This window comes from Monodon monoceros, unplaced genomic scaffold (genome assembly GCF_005190385.1).
Source record: "Monodon monoceros isolate NGI ecotype Baffin Bay Population unplaced genomic scaffold, NGI_Narwhal_1 Super_Scaffold_3, whole genome shotgun sequence".
Lineage (NCBI taxonomy): Eukaryota > Metazoa > Chordata > Mammalia > Artiodactyla > Monodontidae > Monodon > Monodon monoceros.
Genome location: NW_021703780.1, coordinates 32,245,284 through 32,264,299, shown reverse-complemented (window position 1 = coordinate 32,264,299; position 19,016 = coordinate 32,245,284). Strand labels below are relative to the sequence as shown.

The 19,016-nt window shown below is 56.8% G+C and overlaps 2 protein-coding genes across 2 annotated transcripts; both read right to left on the bottom strand.

The window, feature by feature from the left end:
- Nucleotides 1-282: 282 nt before the first annotated feature.
- On the bottom strand, nucleotides 283-14,711 carry CUL7 (cullin 7). The gene is made up of 26 exons (XM_029242612.1): nucleotides 14,552-14,711; nucleotides 13,125-13,712; nucleotides 12,525-12,676; nucleotides 11,887-12,384; nucleotides 11,213-11,351; nucleotides 10,919-11,115; nucleotides 10,419-10,647; nucleotides 9,406-9,643; nucleotides 9,214-9,319; nucleotides 7,980-8,207; nucleotides 7,613-7,703; nucleotides 7,346-7,517; nucleotides 7,066-7,171; nucleotides 6,662-6,757; nucleotides 6,352-6,527; nucleotides 6,086-6,219; nucleotides 5,564-5,746; nucleotides 5,198-5,304; nucleotides 4,915-5,097; nucleotides 3,172-3,332; nucleotides 2,789-3,005; nucleotides 2,389-2,674; nucleotides 1,567-1,712; nucleotides 1,324-1,450; nucleotides 1,028-1,233; nucleotides 283-802 (listed from the first exon to the last, which is right to left on the bottom strand). Exons 2-26 carry the CDS (start codon nucleotides 13,702-13,704, stop codon nucleotides 479-481), a joined length of 5,082 nt encoding a protein of 1,693 aa, XP_029098445.1. The 5' UTR covers nucleotides 13,705-13,712; nucleotides 14,552-14,711; the 3' UTR covers nucleotides 283-478.
- Nucleotides 14,712-15,261: 550 nt separating this feature from the next.
- MRPL2 (mitochondrial ribosomal protein L2) lies at nucleotides 15,262-18,848 on the bottom strand. The gene is made up of 7 exons (XM_029242611.1): nucleotides 18,634-18,848; nucleotides 17,339-17,507; nucleotides 16,638-16,779; nucleotides 16,413-16,528; nucleotides 16,226-16,336; nucleotides 15,874-15,947; nucleotides 15,262-15,515 (listed from the first exon to the last, which is right to left on the bottom strand). Exons 1-7 carry the CDS (start codon nucleotides 18,727-18,729, stop codon nucleotides 15,303-15,305), a joined length of 921 nt encoding a protein of 306 aa, XP_029098444.1. The 5' UTR covers nucleotides 18,730-18,848; the 3' UTR covers nucleotides 15,262-15,302.
- Nucleotides 18,849-19,016: the final 168 nt, after the last annotated feature.

Sequence of the window (19,016 nt, the reverse complement as noted above, 5' to 3'; positions counted from 1 at the left end):
AAGCCTTCACCGTGTCAAAGGCTCCCACACATGAGTCCCACAGTGACTGTCCAATTTCCACAAACAAGTGAAATGGAGCCCTGCTGGATGATCTGCCGAAGTTGCAAGCCATCCAGCACGTGGCAAGATGGGCTTGAATCTCCACCCTGCCAAGGTGAAAGCACATCTGACCACATACCCTCCATGAAGACCCATCCCCGGGGTCCACTTTATCCCCCGGCCAGGAAGGGGATGCTCAGTCACACCCGACTCCCTCTACCCACCTCCCCAGCCTGCCATCCTCACCCGAAGAGAGACTCCTCATGAGTCTCTCCTCATGAGACTGCCTCAGAGCGGAGGGCTCTTCTCCCCTTCCAGCCAGGAAAGCCCCTGTCCCTGTCAGCTCCCTTGCGGTCACCACACAGGCCAAGTAATCAAACTGCTGCATTTTATTCTGTAGAAAGCACCGCCCTACATAACCCTGAGCCCGTCTCCAGGGCTACCGGAAGGTAGAGAAGCTCTGGGTGCTTGTGCAGGAGGCATAGGGCACGCCCCGGGAGCGAATCTGCAGGGTGTGGAAGGTGAGGGGTGGGTTTGGGCCCGAGGAGCCAGGGTTCAGGGACTCGGTGTGAGGCTCCATCACAGTCACGGGGACTGCGTAGGACAGCGTCTGGGGCCGGTCATCCTGGCGTCTCACTGTGCCCTTGCCCAGGAGGTGCAAGACACAGGAGAGGACATCAGCACTGCTGCAGGTGGACCCCCTGCCAAGGCTGCTAACCAAGCCCCTGGGAGGACACGGGCCCTTCTGCCAAGCCTCCAGCACCTGGTATGGAGCGGGGAGGAGAAACGATACGTCAGACGCCCAGCTTACCGTACCTCTAGCTCCCAGCCCCAGGACAGCGAGGCCATGAGGGGCACCCCAACCCCACTCCTCACCCACTACAGGCTCTACAGTGAGCCAGGGACTTCAAATGTGGATCCATCTCCTCCTGTGGACTGCCCCCTGCCCCCGGCAAAGCCTCCTCACCCAACGCCCACCCCCGCCTACCCGGCAGACAAGCTGGTCAACGTGCAGGCCCTCGTCCCCGTGGGCCTTGAGGATTCGGACAATGAGGCAGTTGAGAAGGTTCCGTCTCTTCTCCAAGTTCCGGCCCTCTTCGTCCTCAGCTTTCAGGTATGTCTGAGCTGGGATGAGCCACACGTTGCCCCTCCGAGGCCTGGGTTCCTCGCTACCATCTCGAATCTTGAGCACCCCTGAAACAAGCGCTGGTCACTTGGTGGGGGGGGGCCTCGAGGAGGCTGGCCCCAGCTCAGGGCAGAGGCCCCGGGGCCCTAAGTACAGACCTCCTGGGGCATCTTTTGTCTCGTGAAGGTCCAGGGGGCCTCTTGAAGAGGTAAGAGGCCCAACTGCCTGATTCAGCATGTCTGGAGACAGCCCCGAGAGCGCCAGCAGACTCTCCACGGAGACGGCCTTAGGAAGAGAAGGGAAGCGTCAGGGCCTCCCCAGGAGGTGGAGCAGAAAGGGTGGAGGGAAAGGAAAGGAAGGACAGGTGGGAGAGAGCAGGGAGGCGTGAGGGGCTGGGCCACCTTCAGCTCATTGAGATGCAGCAGCAGCCACATCTGCACGGTGGACACATGCAGCGTCTGGTCCCCAAACTGCAGTTCAGCCCGGCCCAGCCATGTCCACTGCAGTCGCCTCTGCGGGGCCTGCTCTAGGGCAGGGTAGCTCTGACCTGAGTGTCAGGGAGGAGGAGGGAGTCAGGGGGGCTGGTGAGGACGCACCATCGGTGGAGCTTTGTCCCCGTTAATCACTGCAGAGTCTGGGGCCCAGTGTTTCTGGACACTGTGGTTCCTGGTCTGAGCTTCCAGAGCTCAGCCCTCTCTGTGTCTGCCTCCTGGGTAAGGGGAACCCACCCTGTGCCAGGCAGGCTGTGATCAGTGCCTTCGAGGACTTCCCCAATTTTTAAGGGAGACAAAACCATGAAGTGAGGAAGGACTGGGGCTCTCATCAAACTGGAAACGTCTCCCCCAGGAGTGTAGGAGCTCCCTGAGGGCAGGGTCTAAGTCTCACCCCCTTTCCTTTGTCGCTGCCCAGCCCAGGATCAGCCCCCACTGGGGAGCTTAGGTTACGATGACTGACCAGGAACGAGACACCCACCACGCTCTGGTGGTCTCAGGTGCCTCCTGCCTCCATCCTCCCCACCACCCACAAAGGGAGTCCTGGGTCTTATTTTAAAGACAGAAAAGACAACAGGCTGGGGATCTGGCGCCTGTAGCCCCACCCCAAACCTAAGCTCCTGCCCTTTTCCTCAAATCTACCCCGTGAAGGCTGCCAGCCCCAGGGGTCACCCCCAAGCCCAGGTTCTTTCCCGGTGTCCCAGCCCCCAGTTCTCTCGGCCAGCTGCTCACTCTTGTTGTAGAAGTTGGAGTATCGGTTCAAGGTGCCCCTCAGGTAGGCAGGCAGGCAGGTTCTGGGGTTGAGCGTGTGGCAGATGGAGGCAGTGGGCCAGCAGCGTGGTGACAGGACGAGCACAGACACTTCTGGCATCGCCCCTTCATAGTAAAGGTCCTCGTCCTCGTCCTCCTCCGCCGCCGCCTCCTCTCCCGCCCCGGCTGCCGGTGCTGCCCCAGCTTCCAGCTCAGCTTCCTCTCCGGTCCCTCTCTCGTGCCCCCTGCCGCTGGCCTCGTGGCTCACCTGAAGACGACGGAACACAGAGCGCCCCAAACCCAGTGGCTCCTCTGGTCCGCCCCGTGCCTCTCTCTGTGCCTCCCACCCTCCCACTTGCTAATTCCCTTCCCCAGCGCCCACCTGTACTTTCTTCTCTGTGTCCTCCAGCTTCAGGAGCTCCTGATCAAGCCGCTGGAGCTGGTACACGTGGAACTGGCGCTGCAGCTCCTCCGAGGTGCTCAGGCTCCGCAACATCTGCTGGGGCAGGCGGTTGGGGAAGCAGGGGCCGATCTGCTCCAGCACGGCCCCCTCCAGCCAGCTCGAGCCCAGGCTCAGGAGACGGTCCGCCATGTAGTGCCTGCAGCACGCACAGCCCAGGCCGAGCCTCAGCGTGGGGGCTCGGCATGGCCCCCCCCCCGCTCCAGGACTCCAGCCTGCCGGGAACCCGGCCTCCCAGCCCCAAGGGCTGGCCCTGCCCGTCATCCTGCGTCCCCCCACATCCCACTCCCTTGGCCCACACTCACTGGTAGTAATGCTCGAAAGTGGTGGCTATCTCCAGGCCAGAGAAGATCAGGACGGTTTCCAGGCATCGCTGCAGTTGGGCCAGCATCTCCATCCCCCGGGCCCCACCGATCCGGCTGCCCTGGATCCGCTGGTCGATGTGCCGTGCAAACTGCTCGCTTACCTGGGCAGTGGGGAGAGCACAGGAAAACTATGAAGGAGAGAACGGAGGAGGTGAGTGGGAACGGGGAGGGTCTGAGGAAGGAGATATGAATGGCCAGCAGGTTCATCAACTGGTCAGCGATTTTATAAAACTCTTATAAAATCATTAACAACTGCATACATTAACAATACTAAAATGATGAAAACTGTTTTTTGTTTGTTTGTTTTTTAAAGAAGATGTTGGGGGTAGGAGTTTATTAATTAATTAATTTTTGCTGTGTTGGGTCTTCGTTTCTGTGCGGAGCACGGGCTCTAGGCACACAGGCTTCAGTAGTTGTGGCACATGGGCTCAGTAGTTGTAGCTCGTGGGCTCTAGAGCGCAGGCTCAGTATGAGTGGCGCACGGGCTTAGTTGCTCCGCAGCATGTGGGATCTTCCCGGGCCAGGGCTTGAACCCGTGTCCCCTGCATTAGCAGGCAGATTCTCAACCACTGCGCCACCAGGGAAGCCCTGAAAACTGTTTTTTTTCACATTTAGCATGTCTAAAATCAAACTAACAATAGTAACTCAATGCAAGGAGACACAAGCACACCTCAGAGATATGGCGGGTTTGCCACCGCAATAAAGCAAGTCACGCAAATTTTCTGGTTTCCCAGCGCATACAAAAGGATGTTTACATTATACCATAGTGTATTAAGTGTGCAATAGCATTATGCCTAAAAAACAGTGTACATACCTTAATTAAACAATACTTTATTGCTAAGAAATGCTGACCATCACCTGACAACACAGGGTTGCCACAAACCTTCAATTTGCCAAAAAATGCATTATTTGCAAAGCACAGTAAAGCGAAGAGCAATAAAAGGAGGTATTCCTGTAAGTTATGTGCACAGAGATGGTCACACCACGTTGTTACAGCCATGCTCTGGCTCCCACTTCGCTGTTCTTTGCTCACCAGGGCACTCTGCTTAACTGTGCATCTTCTCCAGGAGACTGTAAACTGTGAGGGAAGGGATTTCGTCTATCTTCAGCTCTTATCTCAGTGCCTGACACACTGTAAGTGCCTATTAAATATGTGTGGAATGACAGGAATGGTGGAGTAAATTATAGTATCGATATATCTGTTGGATGGAATTTATACCAAAATTTGAAGACAAACAGCAACACTGAAAATGGCTTTTCATGTAAGGGTCAAAAGAAAACAGGATAAAGCATTTTAGCTACTTGTGAATAAACTATGTGAAATCAAGCACACAAGCAGAAGAAAGTATGCCGAGATGTATTAGGATGGTACAAAGCGGGTCATTTCTTTCTTTTATCTTCCTTTTTTTTTTGCGAGGGGTGGTGGGGGCTGTGGGCATGGCTTATGGGAACTTAGTTCCCCAACCAGGGATGGAACCTGGGGCCACAGCAGTGAAAGCGCAGAGTCCTAACCACTGGACCACCAGGGTATTCCTGTTTTTTTTGAATTTTTGATAACATGGTTCTATGTTAGTATTGTACATGTTCCTTGTTGCGTGGGAATGGAAGGGTGGGCCATTCTGAGAACGGGAAGGGAGAGTTTCGGGGGAGAGGCCCCAGGGGAGGGGCGGATGGGAGGCTTACGTGGGCAGCTCTGAGGAAAGGGAGCTTCAGCAGGGCACCAGCACAGCCGTTCTGCAGCGCCAGCAAGAAGGCTGCCCGTGGCCCAAACAGCTCGGAGCTTGACTTCTGCAGATTACTGAAGTGTTCGCAGTAGCGGGGCACAAAGTCATCATCCCGCCAGTGTGAGGTCAGAAAACTGCTGACCTGGAGGGTGGGAAGGGGCGGCAGTGTGAAGGGCAACCCAACAAACCAACGGCACGGTTCCGCCCTCCCTCCCCGCCCCCCCTCCACCGCTCCTGCCCACCTGCTCCTCCACCACTGCCCGCCAGCAGCGGGTCAGGTTTCTCATGATGCTGCCAGGAAGCCCCCGGGTGGCCAGGGAGCTCCAGTCATGGCTTCTGTTTCTGCCCTCTGTGGAGACAGGGGAAGGGGCAGAGGCAAGGCGGTGGCAGCCCTCAGCTCCTGGATCCCCATTCGAGGGTGAGCCTGGGGTTCTTTCCTGACATTCTGCCACCCAAAATGATGCTCCCAGGTGGGGGTGACACAAACCAGAAGATGAACAGGTTGAGCATGCAGGGAGGGGGGGTGAGGAGGGACAGACACCTGTAGTATGTGAGTTGGGGGAGGGAAGGCCCCCAACCGAGCTCCCGCCTGAGCCCCCAGCACTCACTGGGCCGAGGAGCGGCCACCACTGGAGGGGCTGCCTCGCAGGGCTCCACATGCACCAGCAGGTGGGTGAGGCGGCGCACTCGTGAGGAGAAAGCTGCTGCGCGGCTCTGCGGGTTGTGGGCAGCCTCCCGACACTCCAGGTACTGGTCCAGCAACCAGCCCAGGGGGCTGACACCATCCTCATCTGGAGGCGGGGGAAAAACAAGCCAAGGCAGGGCATGTCTCCAGGGCAGTGGGGAAGCTGGGCTGGACAGGAGTGCCAAGAAAGAGCAGCAGGACAGAGCGATATGGCAAGGGAGGTAGCAAGGTCCCTCCTGACCATGTGCTGTCAGCTGGCAGCCAGGAGACACGGGAAAGGAGGCGGCCCCTGGGCTGTGAAGAGGGGGCTTGGGGGTACTGAATGAACGCAGGTATCCATAGGGCCAAGAGCATAACCCAGGTGGCTCTAGGCCAGAGCAAGAAGGGGCTGATGAGCAGGGCCGAGCAACGGGATAGTAAAGGGGCCAGGGGCAGGGACAGTTACCCGGGGAGGTGATGTTCTGCACCAGGGGGCTGACCAGGGCCTCCCAGCAGGTCTTGCCCAGTGCTCGGGCAGCTTCACTGTCTGGGAGGAAGCGATCGGCAAAATTCTGCTCCTGACGTAGAGCCCCGTTGAGTCTGGGGAGAAGAGTGGGGAGGAAGGTGTTGGGGGCTGGAGGCCTAAGTGACTCCTTAGGCCTAAGAGTCCACCAGCCTAAGATCGCCAGCTACCCCTCTCACGCACACAGGTACACACGCACTCACACACACCTAGAGCTCAGGTGCAGGAGGCTCCTGCGGTCCTCCGCGATGTCCTGGCTCCAAGCCTGCGCCCTGACCATGTAGAAGAGGCGTGTGTGGCGACACAGCTGCTCCCGGAACACCGGCCAGAACGTGGGCTTGGGGCCCAGGACCTCTAATCCCCGAATGCGCGTGTCGATGCCGCCCTGCAATGTGCAAAGGCCCATTTCTGCCGGCCCCATACCCTCCTCCGGAGGGGCTGGAGAGGTGGCCCAAGATCTGCAATGGCTGCAGGCCGCAGAGCCTCCTGCCCATGGCCGCCCCCCCTCCCCTGCCCCACCTGCTGGCAGCGCTTTACGCGGATCTGGATGACAGGCCAGAAGCGGTTCAGGTTCTCCAGGAGGACCACCCGGCTGGCGGACGGCATCACGTTCACCTGGTGGCAAGGGGGTGGCAGGCAGAGAGCGCCGTCACGCGTGTGGATGGGAGTGCTGAAAGAACCCTAGTCTGCTCCTGTTGCCTGCTGTGTCCCTCCCTCCCCCCCCCCAGCCCTGGGGTGTGCGAGGTCCTGACCGAGGGGTCCTAATGCCACCCTCACTGCTCAGGGCCTGATGCTGCCACACGGGCACAGCGATGGACTTCATCTACTATGGGGCTCAAAGCAGGGAGGAATATAGGCATTTTGGGGTCTGGGCAGGAGGGTGGATCCCTTGAGGGGTGGGCTAATGGCACAGGGGTCCCTACCGAGTTGAGTTCCGTGTTAAGGGAGGTGGCACTGTCGCCCCCGAACACCACCACCCTGGCCGGCATGTAGCTTGAGTCTTCACCAGCCACCAGCAGAGCCAGCTGCCTGGGAGCAGGGCAGAGGGACCAATCGGAACCGGATCCAGTCGTGTTCTCACAGACACAGCCGAGGGGACTCTGGTCACCTTCAGGGGGGTGTGGGTGCTTCCCCAAGACAAACGGCAGGGAAGTCACAGGACAGCGTGGGTGTGTGTCTAGGCACAGGCGTGGAGCACGTTACCTGACGAGGACGCCCTGTTGCATGTGTAGGGTGATGTAGTGGGAGCCGGTGCTGCCGCTGGACTCCCAGTAGGTCTTGGGGTTGCGGTCCGTCAGCTTGCTGGCCCGGTGCGGGTTGGAGGACACCTCCACCTTCTCCCAGCACTTGTCCTCCTTCACCTCCACGCTGGAGCCTGCGGGCAGGCGGGAAGGGGTGGCGGTCACAGCCCTGGCAGGTGTGGAGGGAAAACACATGGAGGTGTGGGAACGCGGGGTGACAGGCACGAACCCTGGCACAGGTATCTGAGGAACACGTCAAAGAAGGGGATGTTGATGGGGCGGTGCGTTCGTCTGTGGTCTTCGATCTGGCCCAGCACCATCTGCAGCCCGGACATCGGAGAGAAGGGGTGTGGGGAGGGGGCAGGAACATGGAAACGCACGTGGAGGAAAAACCCCAGCAGCAGCGGGACTAACTCCGTAACACTGGCAGAGCAGGACCAGCTGGGGAAGTGGGGCCAGGAACAAACGCCCCCAGGTTCACTAGATTCACCTGCCTTCCAACTTCAGGAACACAGCCCCTTCCCCTGCCACTGCTTGGGTTTCATACTCTTACCCAGCTGTGAACCCAAAGGCTTCCCCCTGCCCTCCCTCCTGACCTGGATACAGCCTCCCAGGATGTTGGTGGTTAGTTTCCGGTACAGGTGCGCATGCTTCTCACACTTGAACACCATGTCCCGCAGCTCCTGAGCCAGCTCCAGCTTTCCCAGGTGCTTTTCCAGGGCTTTGGAGATGGCATCTCGGGCTCCCAGCTGATTCAGCACCACGGCATAGTCCCTGCTCACCGAGGCCAGGTGGTGCAGGAAGAGGATCAGCTCCTGGAGCACCTGGGAAGGAGGCAGGGGGAGGTGAATAAAGGGGACAGACCACAAGCGTCTTCAGTAGTACTGACTACACACCAACTGTGTGCTGGGTGCCAGGGCTACTGCAGTTCACCGAGTGAGGAAGTAAAAAGACAAGGATGAGGAGACATGAGGGCTCGGTGGAATTAGAGAACCAAACAAACTGCAATGGAAAAGCCAAGGGGTGCCCTGGACCCTGGGGGTCTTGACTACTGATTATGCTGGCAATAGGTGCAGGGGGCATCCCCGGTTGTTTCTTTTCAGGCCCAGCTGTCCCAAGAACCAGCTGTGGGGCTGTGTTATGAGATGCTCAGCCCCCAAGCACAGACACGTGACAGCAAAGAGGGGGCCGAGAGGGGCCAGATGTATGTGTGGACACTCAGTAAGCCCACCACAGAGCTAAAATCTGGGTAGCCGCCAAAGGTGTGTGCTGCAGACACCCGCTGCCTCCATGACCCTAGTTCTCTGACCGCTTCCCAAGCCTTCTGTGCTCAGGAGCGCTCTGTGGCAGGGGACTCTGGGATGTGATGGTCCCCTCTGCCTCCTTCACCCCCCTTTCCTTCACAGGCCCAGCCAAACAGGAGCCACTGAGGCTCTTAATGTAATATAGATATCATCCTTCATGTAACAAAGGATATGGCAAATAAGATCCCCCATTTGGGTTATATCTGCAAAATAAAATACAGGAAAGATACATAAATTAATACAAATGGTTACCATTTGTAAGGGGCATGTGCGTGGCATTGGGAGGACAGGGACTCAGGTGGGAGTGAGAATTTTGTTTCTACCTTGTTATATTGTTTTGATTTGTGAACTGTGTGAACGTACGACCTATTTTTAAAACTACAATTCAATTTAAAAAATGAAACCCAAACCAAGAGCACAAAGTCTCCATGGTGCCCTCTCGAGCCCTGCCCAGGGGGTCTGCCTTGCCAGAAGCTGCCTGGTATCCTCCCCCTCTCAGCATCTCCTCAGGGCAGGGCAGGGGTACCTCTCGGTCAGTGTCTGGGGACCGCAGGCAGGCCATGCAGGCGTCCATGGCCTCATGCCAGGGGAGCAGCAATGCCTCGGGAAAGTCCACCAGCCGCATCAGGATTCTGGGGAGCAGGGGGCAGTAGGAGAGAGATGTGCAGCCTGCCTCAGAGACCCCTCTGCCCAGCAGCGCCCCTCACCACCCCCTCACCTCAGAACGGCCAGGTGGAGGGCCTTGCTGGCCACGCGAGTGTCAAGGCTCCGCATCAGCGCGAGGAAGGGCTGGGGCTGCCGCTGCAGTTGCAACAGGAGTGGCTTGACCTCGCTCTCCCGCGGCCCCTCTGAGCTGAGAGCTTGCTCCAGATCCAGGAAGGTTTTCCCAGCCAGACCGTAACCCTCCACCAGATGCTGCAGGGGAGTGTTGGGGCACTGCGTCGGGGCTTCTTTTGCTACAGGAAAGGGGAAGTCACAAGAGTTGGCCATTGTTAGTGACGTGAAAGATCATAAAAGGAGAGACATTCATAACTCTCAACTCTTATTTCCTCATTTCTCCTAAAAATATTTTACATTTCTTCCCCCTAAACGCCAAGTTTTGGGGATCTCATAGCATCTCTTAATGTACTTTTTTTTTTTTTTTTTTTGCGGTACGCGGGCCTCTCACTGTTGTGGCCTCTCCCGTCGCGGAGCACAGGCTCCGGACGCGCAGGCTCAGCGGCCATGGCTCACGGGCCTAGCCGCTCCGCGGCACGTGGGATCTTCCCGGACCGGGGCACGAACCCGTGTCCCCTGCATCCGCAGGCGGACTCTCAACCAGTGCGCCACCAGGGAAGCCCTCTTAACGTACTTTTAAGACAGCTTCATGACAAACTTTTGATTTTGTATTCTTAAAATAGCAAAGGAGCTTCCTATCTGCAAATAGCAGAGCATTTCCCTATATCTGTAAGCATGCAATAATCTGTTTTTCTCTACAATAGAAAAAATTCAACATGAGGGCTTTCAAGGCTTCAAATTTCTTGCAGTGTTCTAACTTGACACTCTCCTTCATACTTTGGAGAGAGGACAATGTCTGCTTCTCTATTCACTGCTTATCTCGAAATTTCAGATTCTTCCTAAAGTGCCATCCCTTCCAGACAGGATTGCACAAAACCCAGCACAGACATCTCTCCCGGGCTAGTGCCCTCCCAGAGGCCAGTGTGCAGAGCTGCTGTCTGTTTGGCACCCCACCTTCCACTCTGGCTGCATCTGCTGATTCCTGAGGCTGGGCCTGGGCTTCCAGCAGGGATGGGTAGGCCAGCTGCCCTGCCAGGGCCTCGAGCCCGTATTTCCTGTAGACATGGCAGTTGAGCAGGTCCCTGAGAGCGCTGTCATCGAGTCGCTGTGGCAGAGCCAGCAGCAGGTCCTGGGCCAACTCCATGGGCACGGCCAGCTCGGCCAGGATCTCGTCGTCCAGAATCTGTCATCGGGGAGAAGCTCTCACTGCAGGCGGCTCTGCCGGCGCAGAGGCTCCAGAGGCACTTGCCAGGGGAAAGGAGTTCTGCATACACCTTCTCCATCCCCAGTCTCTCACGGGGGCTCCTCCCAAACAGCTTGCCAACATCTCCGAACATCCTAGGCCCCTCCCCTGCAGCCCTTATGCTGTCACCCTCCACTTCCCTTCCCGAGTCTTCCAAATGCTCTGTCACAGTCCAGCCCCCCAACCTCTGTGTGTCTCTGGGCAGCTCTACCTCCCCATCCAGGTTCTCCTGGAGGATCTGGAGAACCTCCTGATGGTCGGGTCCATCCAGCTTCTTGATGAAGAAGAGGAGCTCCCACCACTCGGCCTGGCTCAGGTGTTCACTCTCCTCAGCGTCCTCGTCCTCAGGCAGCACGCAGGGCACGGCGTAGAGCTCTGCCATGGGCTTCCACCGCCAGGAGGGCAGGGCTGTGGAAATGAGAGGGGCACAGGGACGTCACTGCCCGCCCAGCCAGACCGCCGCTCCTCTGCACAGAGCTGATCCCTGCTTCCCCTCTGGGCTCACCTACACCCACAGCTCCACTGACTGCTGCCCCCTGGTACTCATCAGCCTCAACCACGTCTTCGATGTCTTCTTCAAAGCCCAGAATCTCCAGCATGTGCCAGTGTACCCAATAGGTGCGGCCTGTTGACTCCCACAACACCTGGGGGATATGGGAAAAAAGAGAGGGAAGGGGAAGAGAGCTCACCTAATGACCAGCTGTGGCCCGACGATGAGGACACACAGCCCTCACAGCCCTCAGGGTGACCACCTGGCCAGGTTTGGAAAAACCTCTAAAGAGCAAAACCTGTGGTATATGGAGAACACGTACACGCACACAAAGGATGCCTTTCCCAAACGGGAACAGGCTCTCTCCCCTCACCTATCCTTGGTGGCTTATGCCCCACACTTCCTCCTGGCCTTAACCACACTGTCTTCCTGAACTTGACCTTTGGGAAGGTCTTGCTGTATCAGTCTTCTTCCTGGGAGAGAGTTCTCCTGACCTCACAGTTTCCTAAAGGCAGATTTTCTCAGCCCTCCAAACGGCTCCCCTCTCAATTGCTGACCCCCTTTTACCATACCCAGCTTACTGAGGGTTTTCGCTTTGAGTGGCCCGCCAGAGGCCCCAGCTTGAAGCCCGAGCTATGCCCCACCCAAGACAGATCCCCAACGGTGGCCCGCCACCGCGCTCTGCTCACCTGCACAGGGGGCACGCCACTGTTGCTCTGCCGGAACTCGCCCTCGTCCCCGGCACTGATCTCCTCGTAATCGTCCAGCATCCGCACTCGCATGCCCGGCTGCAGCGCGTCCCGCACGTACAAGGCATAGGTATTGCCACTAGCGAACTCAGAGCGAGGGCGAAACCGCCTTGACCTCCTAAGGGAGGGCAGGGCCTGGGCGGGTGGGTGCCCTGGGCTTGCATCTGCCAGCCGGGGCTGGAAGATGGAACAGGAGGGCCGTGCCGAGGGCCCCTGTCTGCTCGAGGCCCAGTCCCAGCGCATGGCCTGTACCAGCTCCGAGATCAGGGTGCCCATGGCCATGCTGAACTCCAGCTCCAGCCGACCCCTCTCCCCACTCAACTCCTCGGGAGTGGAGCTCTGGGCTCCTGGTTCCACAGCACTGTCATTCAACTGATCCAGGAGGGAGGTGACGTGCAAATAGCGCTTCACCAGGGAGAAGAGCAGCCTTCCTGGGACCTGTAGGACACAATCTTTGGCCTATGTCCCCCTTGCTCCAGCTTTAGTGCCTCTTTCCACACTGTCCTCTGTGGACAGGTGCAAAGGCCTGATCCCTAGATTTTGTCCACAGCCACCTCCCAACACTCCGCACAGAATACCTGTGGCAGCTGAATGCCCTCGAAAGACATGGGATGTTCAGAGAGCGTGGCCTGTGCAAACAGTGCCAGCAGAGCACAGCGGCTGTCAAAATCCAGGTGTTTCTCAATGGCTTCCTGCTGGCTCAGTGACAGAAGGATCTGGGTCCGGGTCCCTGTAACCCACACCCCAATCAGTAACAGCTCCCTAACCTTGCCCTTCCCAGGCATCTCTCTTAGACGCTCTACTCTCTCACTCCTTCTGCTGCCACACACTAAGAATGACATGATTTGCTGATTTGCTTCAAAAACCAAAACTTACTATCTTACCCTAACCTATTACTGTCTCATATGCAATAGTCTAATAGTCTAAACTCTTCCTCTGCATAGAAAGACAGTTAATAGGAAGTTCTTGAGGATTCAGTCTCCCCTTTCTGCCGAGATGCCCACACTCACCTTCCCACCTCCTTTTCTTCCAATCCTAAGACAAGGGCAACAGAATCATTTACATACTCTCATTTACTCTCATGATGAGATCAGAGGCTTCCGTCACAGGGACCTGTGAGACGCTAAGCTGACCCAGTCCCTCTCCTGCTCCCCTTTCCTCCCCACACTGCCCCTCACCAGCATCATGGGAAGCCAGGGCTTGTATCATCCGGCCTGCGCTCCAGCGAATTTGATAATCGGGACTACTGAGCATGTGCATGAGCAAGTCCAGGACCCTTGGGTCTTTGAAGACCCCCGTGAGGGGCTCAATGCTGGCGTAGGCGCTGAGCACATGGACAGTGTGAAGCAGAGGGGCAGGAGGAATGGTGCCCTCACATTCCTCCAGCTGCCGAAGGGCCCTCTGAATCAGAGACTTCACATCGGTTTCCATCTCCCCCAGCACAGATTTGTCCAGGGCTCCAGCCTCCCCTTCTGTCTCCTGGGAGGGCCCGATGACCTGGCCATCTTCGCCCAGCATCTTGTGGCAGTTGGCATAGATCTCGTCATTGGACATCCATAGCAGGATGTGCTCAGCCTTGCAGTCCACTTGGTTAGAACCCCCTTCCCCGTCATCCCCACGCCGGAGGATGAGCCAGCGGATCTGGTACTCAGGATGCCCATCATGGCCCACTCGCTGGCGTATCAGCTCATCAGGATAGGCATGCAAGCCGGGCCCCAGGGGCACCCTGAATTCCCTGTAGCGGAGTTCCCCCACCATCCTGGCACCTGGCAACACAAGGAAAAGAGAATAGGCAAGCTAGAGTGAGAGGGGAGGTCAGAAAATCAAGGACACCCAGAAGTTGGGACAGCAAATGTGGCAACAGCTGTCGGGCTGGGTGGGGTAAAGCAGGGCCCAGGAGTTGCCTGCTGCATGCTGGGTGGGGCCAGGCCTAAGCAGAGGAACACTGGGGTGTTTGTTCTGAAAGAACTCAAAATTTGGGGGCTAAAAGGAGGGTCCAAGGCCCTGCATGCAGCATGGAGCGAGGTGGTTTGGAGCAGAGGAAAGGGGACAGTGGAGGCAGGGCAGCCTTAGAATTAAAGTGAATCCCAGGGCCCTGGGACAGGCGGCAGCAGGCCTGAGAAGGGGGTATGCGAAGCCCAGAGGGGTGTGTGTGTTTTGGGGAGTTGGGAATCGAGACCCCGAGTGAGTATGGGAAGGGGTGCTAGCTCCAGTGATTGAAGCATCGGAGAGTGAGTCTGCAGGGGCCAAAGACCCAGAGACCTGGTGGTGGAGTGAGGGCACAGGGCGCGACGGGCTGGGAGAAGGGGCTGGTAGGCTGGAGGCGCCCAAGATTGGAGGCGCTTAAGCAGCAAGGCCAGTGGGGGCGACGTGAGGCCCCGAACAGCGTGCACAGGAGACCCGATGGGTGAGGGGCGCGAGGCTTGTAGGACCGGGTCGAAGACAGGAGAAGCCAGGGGCGCGCGGCAAGGTGCGGGGGAGGGGGCTAGGCCAGATAAACAAGAATCCCGAGGCGCGGCGGAATCGGGGGCGCGAGGCCCGGTGGGCGAGTGGGCGGAGGAAAACCCGGGCTCGGGGCGGGGGGCCGCGGCGGGGCTGTGGCCACCTCAGAAGTCGATGGGGGTCCCGGCGTGAGGCCTGTCCTTCGCCGAGCTAAGGACGCGGCGCTGACTATGGCGGCGGCGCTGGCGGAGATTTGGGCCCCGCCTGGGCCCCCCGAAGGGGTCGAGGCGTAGAGGCGGGAGGGGGCGTGTTTCCGCAGGACAGGCGGCCGCAGGGGGCGTGGCGCGCGGGATCGAACGCCCTGGGGGCGTGGCGCCGTCAGCTCCCGGCCTGCGCGCAGGTCTGCGGCCTCCGGGGCCTGGCAGGGCGGGGCCTGTCCCCAACCGGCGGCGCCGCCCGCCTAGCTCTGGGGGCCCGTCGCCCGCCCGCCCGCTCATTTCCGCCAGGCCCAGCGGAAAGCTAGGGGCCCTGGGAGAGCGCCGGGGCGGAGCCGCCGGTGCCACCTCGGCGACGCGCGGAACCTCCTCCTCCTCCCTTTCCGTCCCCCTCCTCCTGGCACCGGAAGCGCCTTCCCCGCTTCCCAAAGTCAGAATTGGAAAAGACTTTGGAGGTCATTTATTCCCCCCTCCTCCATTACATAAAAAGGCACGGAGCAAGGTGGGGCGGGGGCACTGGAAATGAGAGGGGAACGGCCCGTTTTTGCCCCATACTTTTCTTTCCTTTCTCCTTCCGCCAAAGGTTGTTTGCTTCTGTCCCCGCGGCCCACCCCCCCGCCATCCAGTGTGTACCTCCTCCCTCCCCAAAAAACCAGAAACAGATAAAAATGGGGGCCATTTTATTAGAGTCCAGGGATATCAACTTTGGGCAGCAGCTGAGGGCAGCTTCACGTAACTCTTCATGGGGGGCAGTGGCCGGATCTTTCGGCCAGCCCAGCCCCCCTTGCGGTGCCATCGCCCACTGTTGGGCCTCTTTCCCAGCCAGCGGTTCCGCCCGGCTTTGCCGATGACCCGTTTGTTATGATCAACGTTGGATACTCGGCCCACTGTTGCTATGCACGTTTCCAGCACCTGACAGAGAAAGCAGATGGAGGGGAATTCACCATGGGGGGAAAAAGCCTGACATTGTTGAGGGCATGGACTCTTGGGAGACTTCTTACACTCAAGGAGAGAAGGGAGAGGAGAGGGGGAAAGCACAACATAATTGAACCTGAGTGCAGGTCCTACAGTAGTTGAAAACAGAAGGCACTGTTCCCTACTCCATCATGGTGCCAGCCTGACAAGGCACGCCTAGTCACATGGCAGAAAAGGACAGACCCAGCTCGAGGCAGTTCTCAACATAAAACACCTGGGAGCTATCCTGGACAGGTTAGGTACATTCCAAAAATTCCTCCCTCGCTGATCCCTCCCACCTGCACCCCACACACACCTGCATCTGCCTCTTAGAGGGCAGCTGGATGATGGCTGTCCCATTCACCTTCCGCAGCAGCACACCACAGGTCCCTGGGAAAGGGAGAAACAGCTTTGCAACCCTCCACAGAGCAGGAGGTGGGGGGCAGATTTCCAAGGGGCCACACCCCACACACTCTGAGGAGGAGAAACACTGAAGCAGGATGCATGTAAGGTTTTAGGTCAAAACACAAGCACCTCTTCAGCCTTGTTTTTCCTTCTTTTTCTCTGCCATTGGACCAGATGTGGGCCCATGGGTTCAGAGAGTTGCAACCTCAGGTACCCCTTGGCCTTCCAAACTGCAAGATCCCAAGCAGCTCCTTTCTTCATACCTGCGGCTCGGATATACTGGGCCCCCCGGCCTGGCTCACTCTCCACATTGTTGATGAGGGTCCCCACTGGCAAGGCCCCAAGAGGGTGTGCATCCCCTTCCCGAGCAGCAACTAAAAGACAGAATTTCATCAGCACGAGAACCCTTGCAGCCTCCCAGGCCACACACATCTGGCGGCCATCTCTCACCTGCCATTCGGCCTATGTGGTCAGAGTTCAGGATTGTATCTCCAGCTTGCATGTTTTCTGTGGCAATGATCCAGCGTTTCCGGTTGCCCCCAGCAACCAGAGCTATGTCTGCTGACCTGTTCAGAGTGAGGCACAGGTAAACAGACCATCTAGGCAGCCTCACATCTCCTGAAAAGCCACAGAGCAGTCATTCAGCCATACCACCACCTCACATCCCAAACTTGCCTACAGGGATCATAGCGAACGGTGATGACCTTCTCCTCAAAGGGTCCTGGCTTGGATTGCTGCTCGGGCCGGAACCGCAGAAAGTCAATCATTCGATAACGTTGCTTGTGGCCCCCACCAATACCGTGCACTTGGATTCGGCCTGTGGTCAGGACAGTGCAGGGACATGACCCCAGTCAGACGAGTCAGTTCCCAGCATTGGGAACAGACCCATCCTAGGCAGAGAGCAGCGCTCCCCAACATTATGACACAAGCAGAAAATGATAAAAATTTGCACAGCACAATGGGGTCAGGGTGAACACCTACATGGAGCTTGGTAAAAACATAATTATGATATTGAAATTGTATAAAACATCCAGATAAAATCTCTACAAATTACTGAATTCAGTAAGTTTACTGAGAGCCATGTAACTCGTGTTCAATTTCAACTATTGTCAATTTTTGAAGGGTGTGAAGAGAAATGTCATATAACTTCCTGAGTGTGTCCAGTTTTCTTCAACTACCTACATCATCTTTAGAAGCACAGACCACTTGTTTGTTGCCTTGTATTCTACTCTCTCACTCTTACACACATACTACATGCAGAAGGAGTCCAATAAATGCTTTTTAATTACATTCCTCTGCCTGTATCAAAATACAGGCCTAGGATCCTACCATGTTTTTGCCCTTTACTGCTGAAATCTTCTTGTCCTTGCTCCCACCTGTGTGGTTTCGGCCCCCAGACTTCCTCATCTTCACTGGCATAACGGTATACTTGGTACGACTCTTCCAGGACACAAACTTAGCACTAACGGCCACAGAGGTAAGGACTGGGCGGCAGGGAAGCAACATCGAGGGAGAGGGCAGCGGAAGGAGGACATTGTTTGTCACCTAGAGATAAACAGAAATCTCTTTCACTTGAAAGCTAATTGAAGGAAAAGCTTCAGAGAACCAAGGGAGGGGGCACAAAGTTTAGCTTGTAGCCTCCTTCCTCCTGGAAGTCCCAGACCAGCTATCCAAAAACTCCACCCATCACAGCTTGCACAAATACCAGTTCGGAATGTTCATCTAGGTGTATGTGTGTTGATTACCTCTCCTCATCTGATCCTCTCACCTCTCAAGTATTTCTTCAATGGAATGTTCTCCCCTTGGTGCATCTTCTTCCAAATTTGGCTCAAAACTCTTCTTCTCTAAGAAACTTTTCCTTCCCTAAACAACTCCCTTCTCCAGGGCTGGTAACTTCCATACACCCATGTACCACCATTGGCATCAATGCCTTCTGCCCATTTTGCTGCGTGTTTCTGAGAGTTTTTCAGATATGAATGGAGGGGAGAGATCATTTATGTCTTGTTCCCTGCTGAATTCCCAGGCTGGTTTGGTTTTGAATTTTTAAGTATGCATCTGCCAAATTCTACCATAAGTCTGAAAGGTCCGGGGAGGTAAGACTTAACTTCTCTTTTCTGTAACTCACCAGTCGCCCACTAGGAACCTTGAGATATCTTCATGTTAGGCTCCTATTCTTGGTATCTTGCCCTGAATTCTCTAATCTCAGCAGTAACTCATCCTTAATGGTTATAATAATGGTTAAGAGCCTAGGCTTTGAAGCCAGATTACCTAGCTCCAATGGTTGGTGTATGACCTTCGACTACTTATGTTTTCTCATATGTAAAATGGGACTATAATAACTAATTGGTAAAGTGATTGAAAGGAATTCATTTATTTAAAACGTCTATTACTTATGCTTGGCTTATGAGAGACAATAAATGTCAGTTATTATTGAAACCTGTACATTTGTCTGTAAAGCACTTTCACCTCCAGTATCTTGTGTGAGGAAGCCAAGGACCCTGTGAGATAGCAACACTTACAGAGGAGAAAGCTGAGGCTGACAGTGACTTATCCAAGGTCACAGGCCGGCGTGACTCCTAACCAGACTCGCATCCCCCGCCTCGCTTCTCCTGGAGCCCCCTCTCCGGCTGCCCGAACGGAAACAGCCACATTCCCGGGTAAGGTGGATTACCTGGGCGGCCAGGAGCAGGCTTGGGCCGGGGACGTTGGCAATCCGGGGCGTCAGGCTCAGAGAGCCAAGAGCGCGGGTCAGTGCCCGCAGGGCCATGAGTTGGGCCAGGCTCGGCTGGGCTCAGCACGCCACCATTACATTTAGCCAGGCCGTCTGGTGCTACTGGATGACTCTAACAGGTCCCCGTTCTGTCGCTCCTTAATGACGTTAAAAGAGGCGGTCAGAGAACCCGAGACAAAGCTGGACACACACCTCTTACGCTCCCTGCTCGCGGTAGAGCCAATCCCCGGGTGGCTCTTAGGTCGCGTGACTGTGGAACAGGCCCCGCCCCTTGGAGCCGTCAAAACAATTGCCTCGAGCGGCAGCCATGATGGATTTAAAGG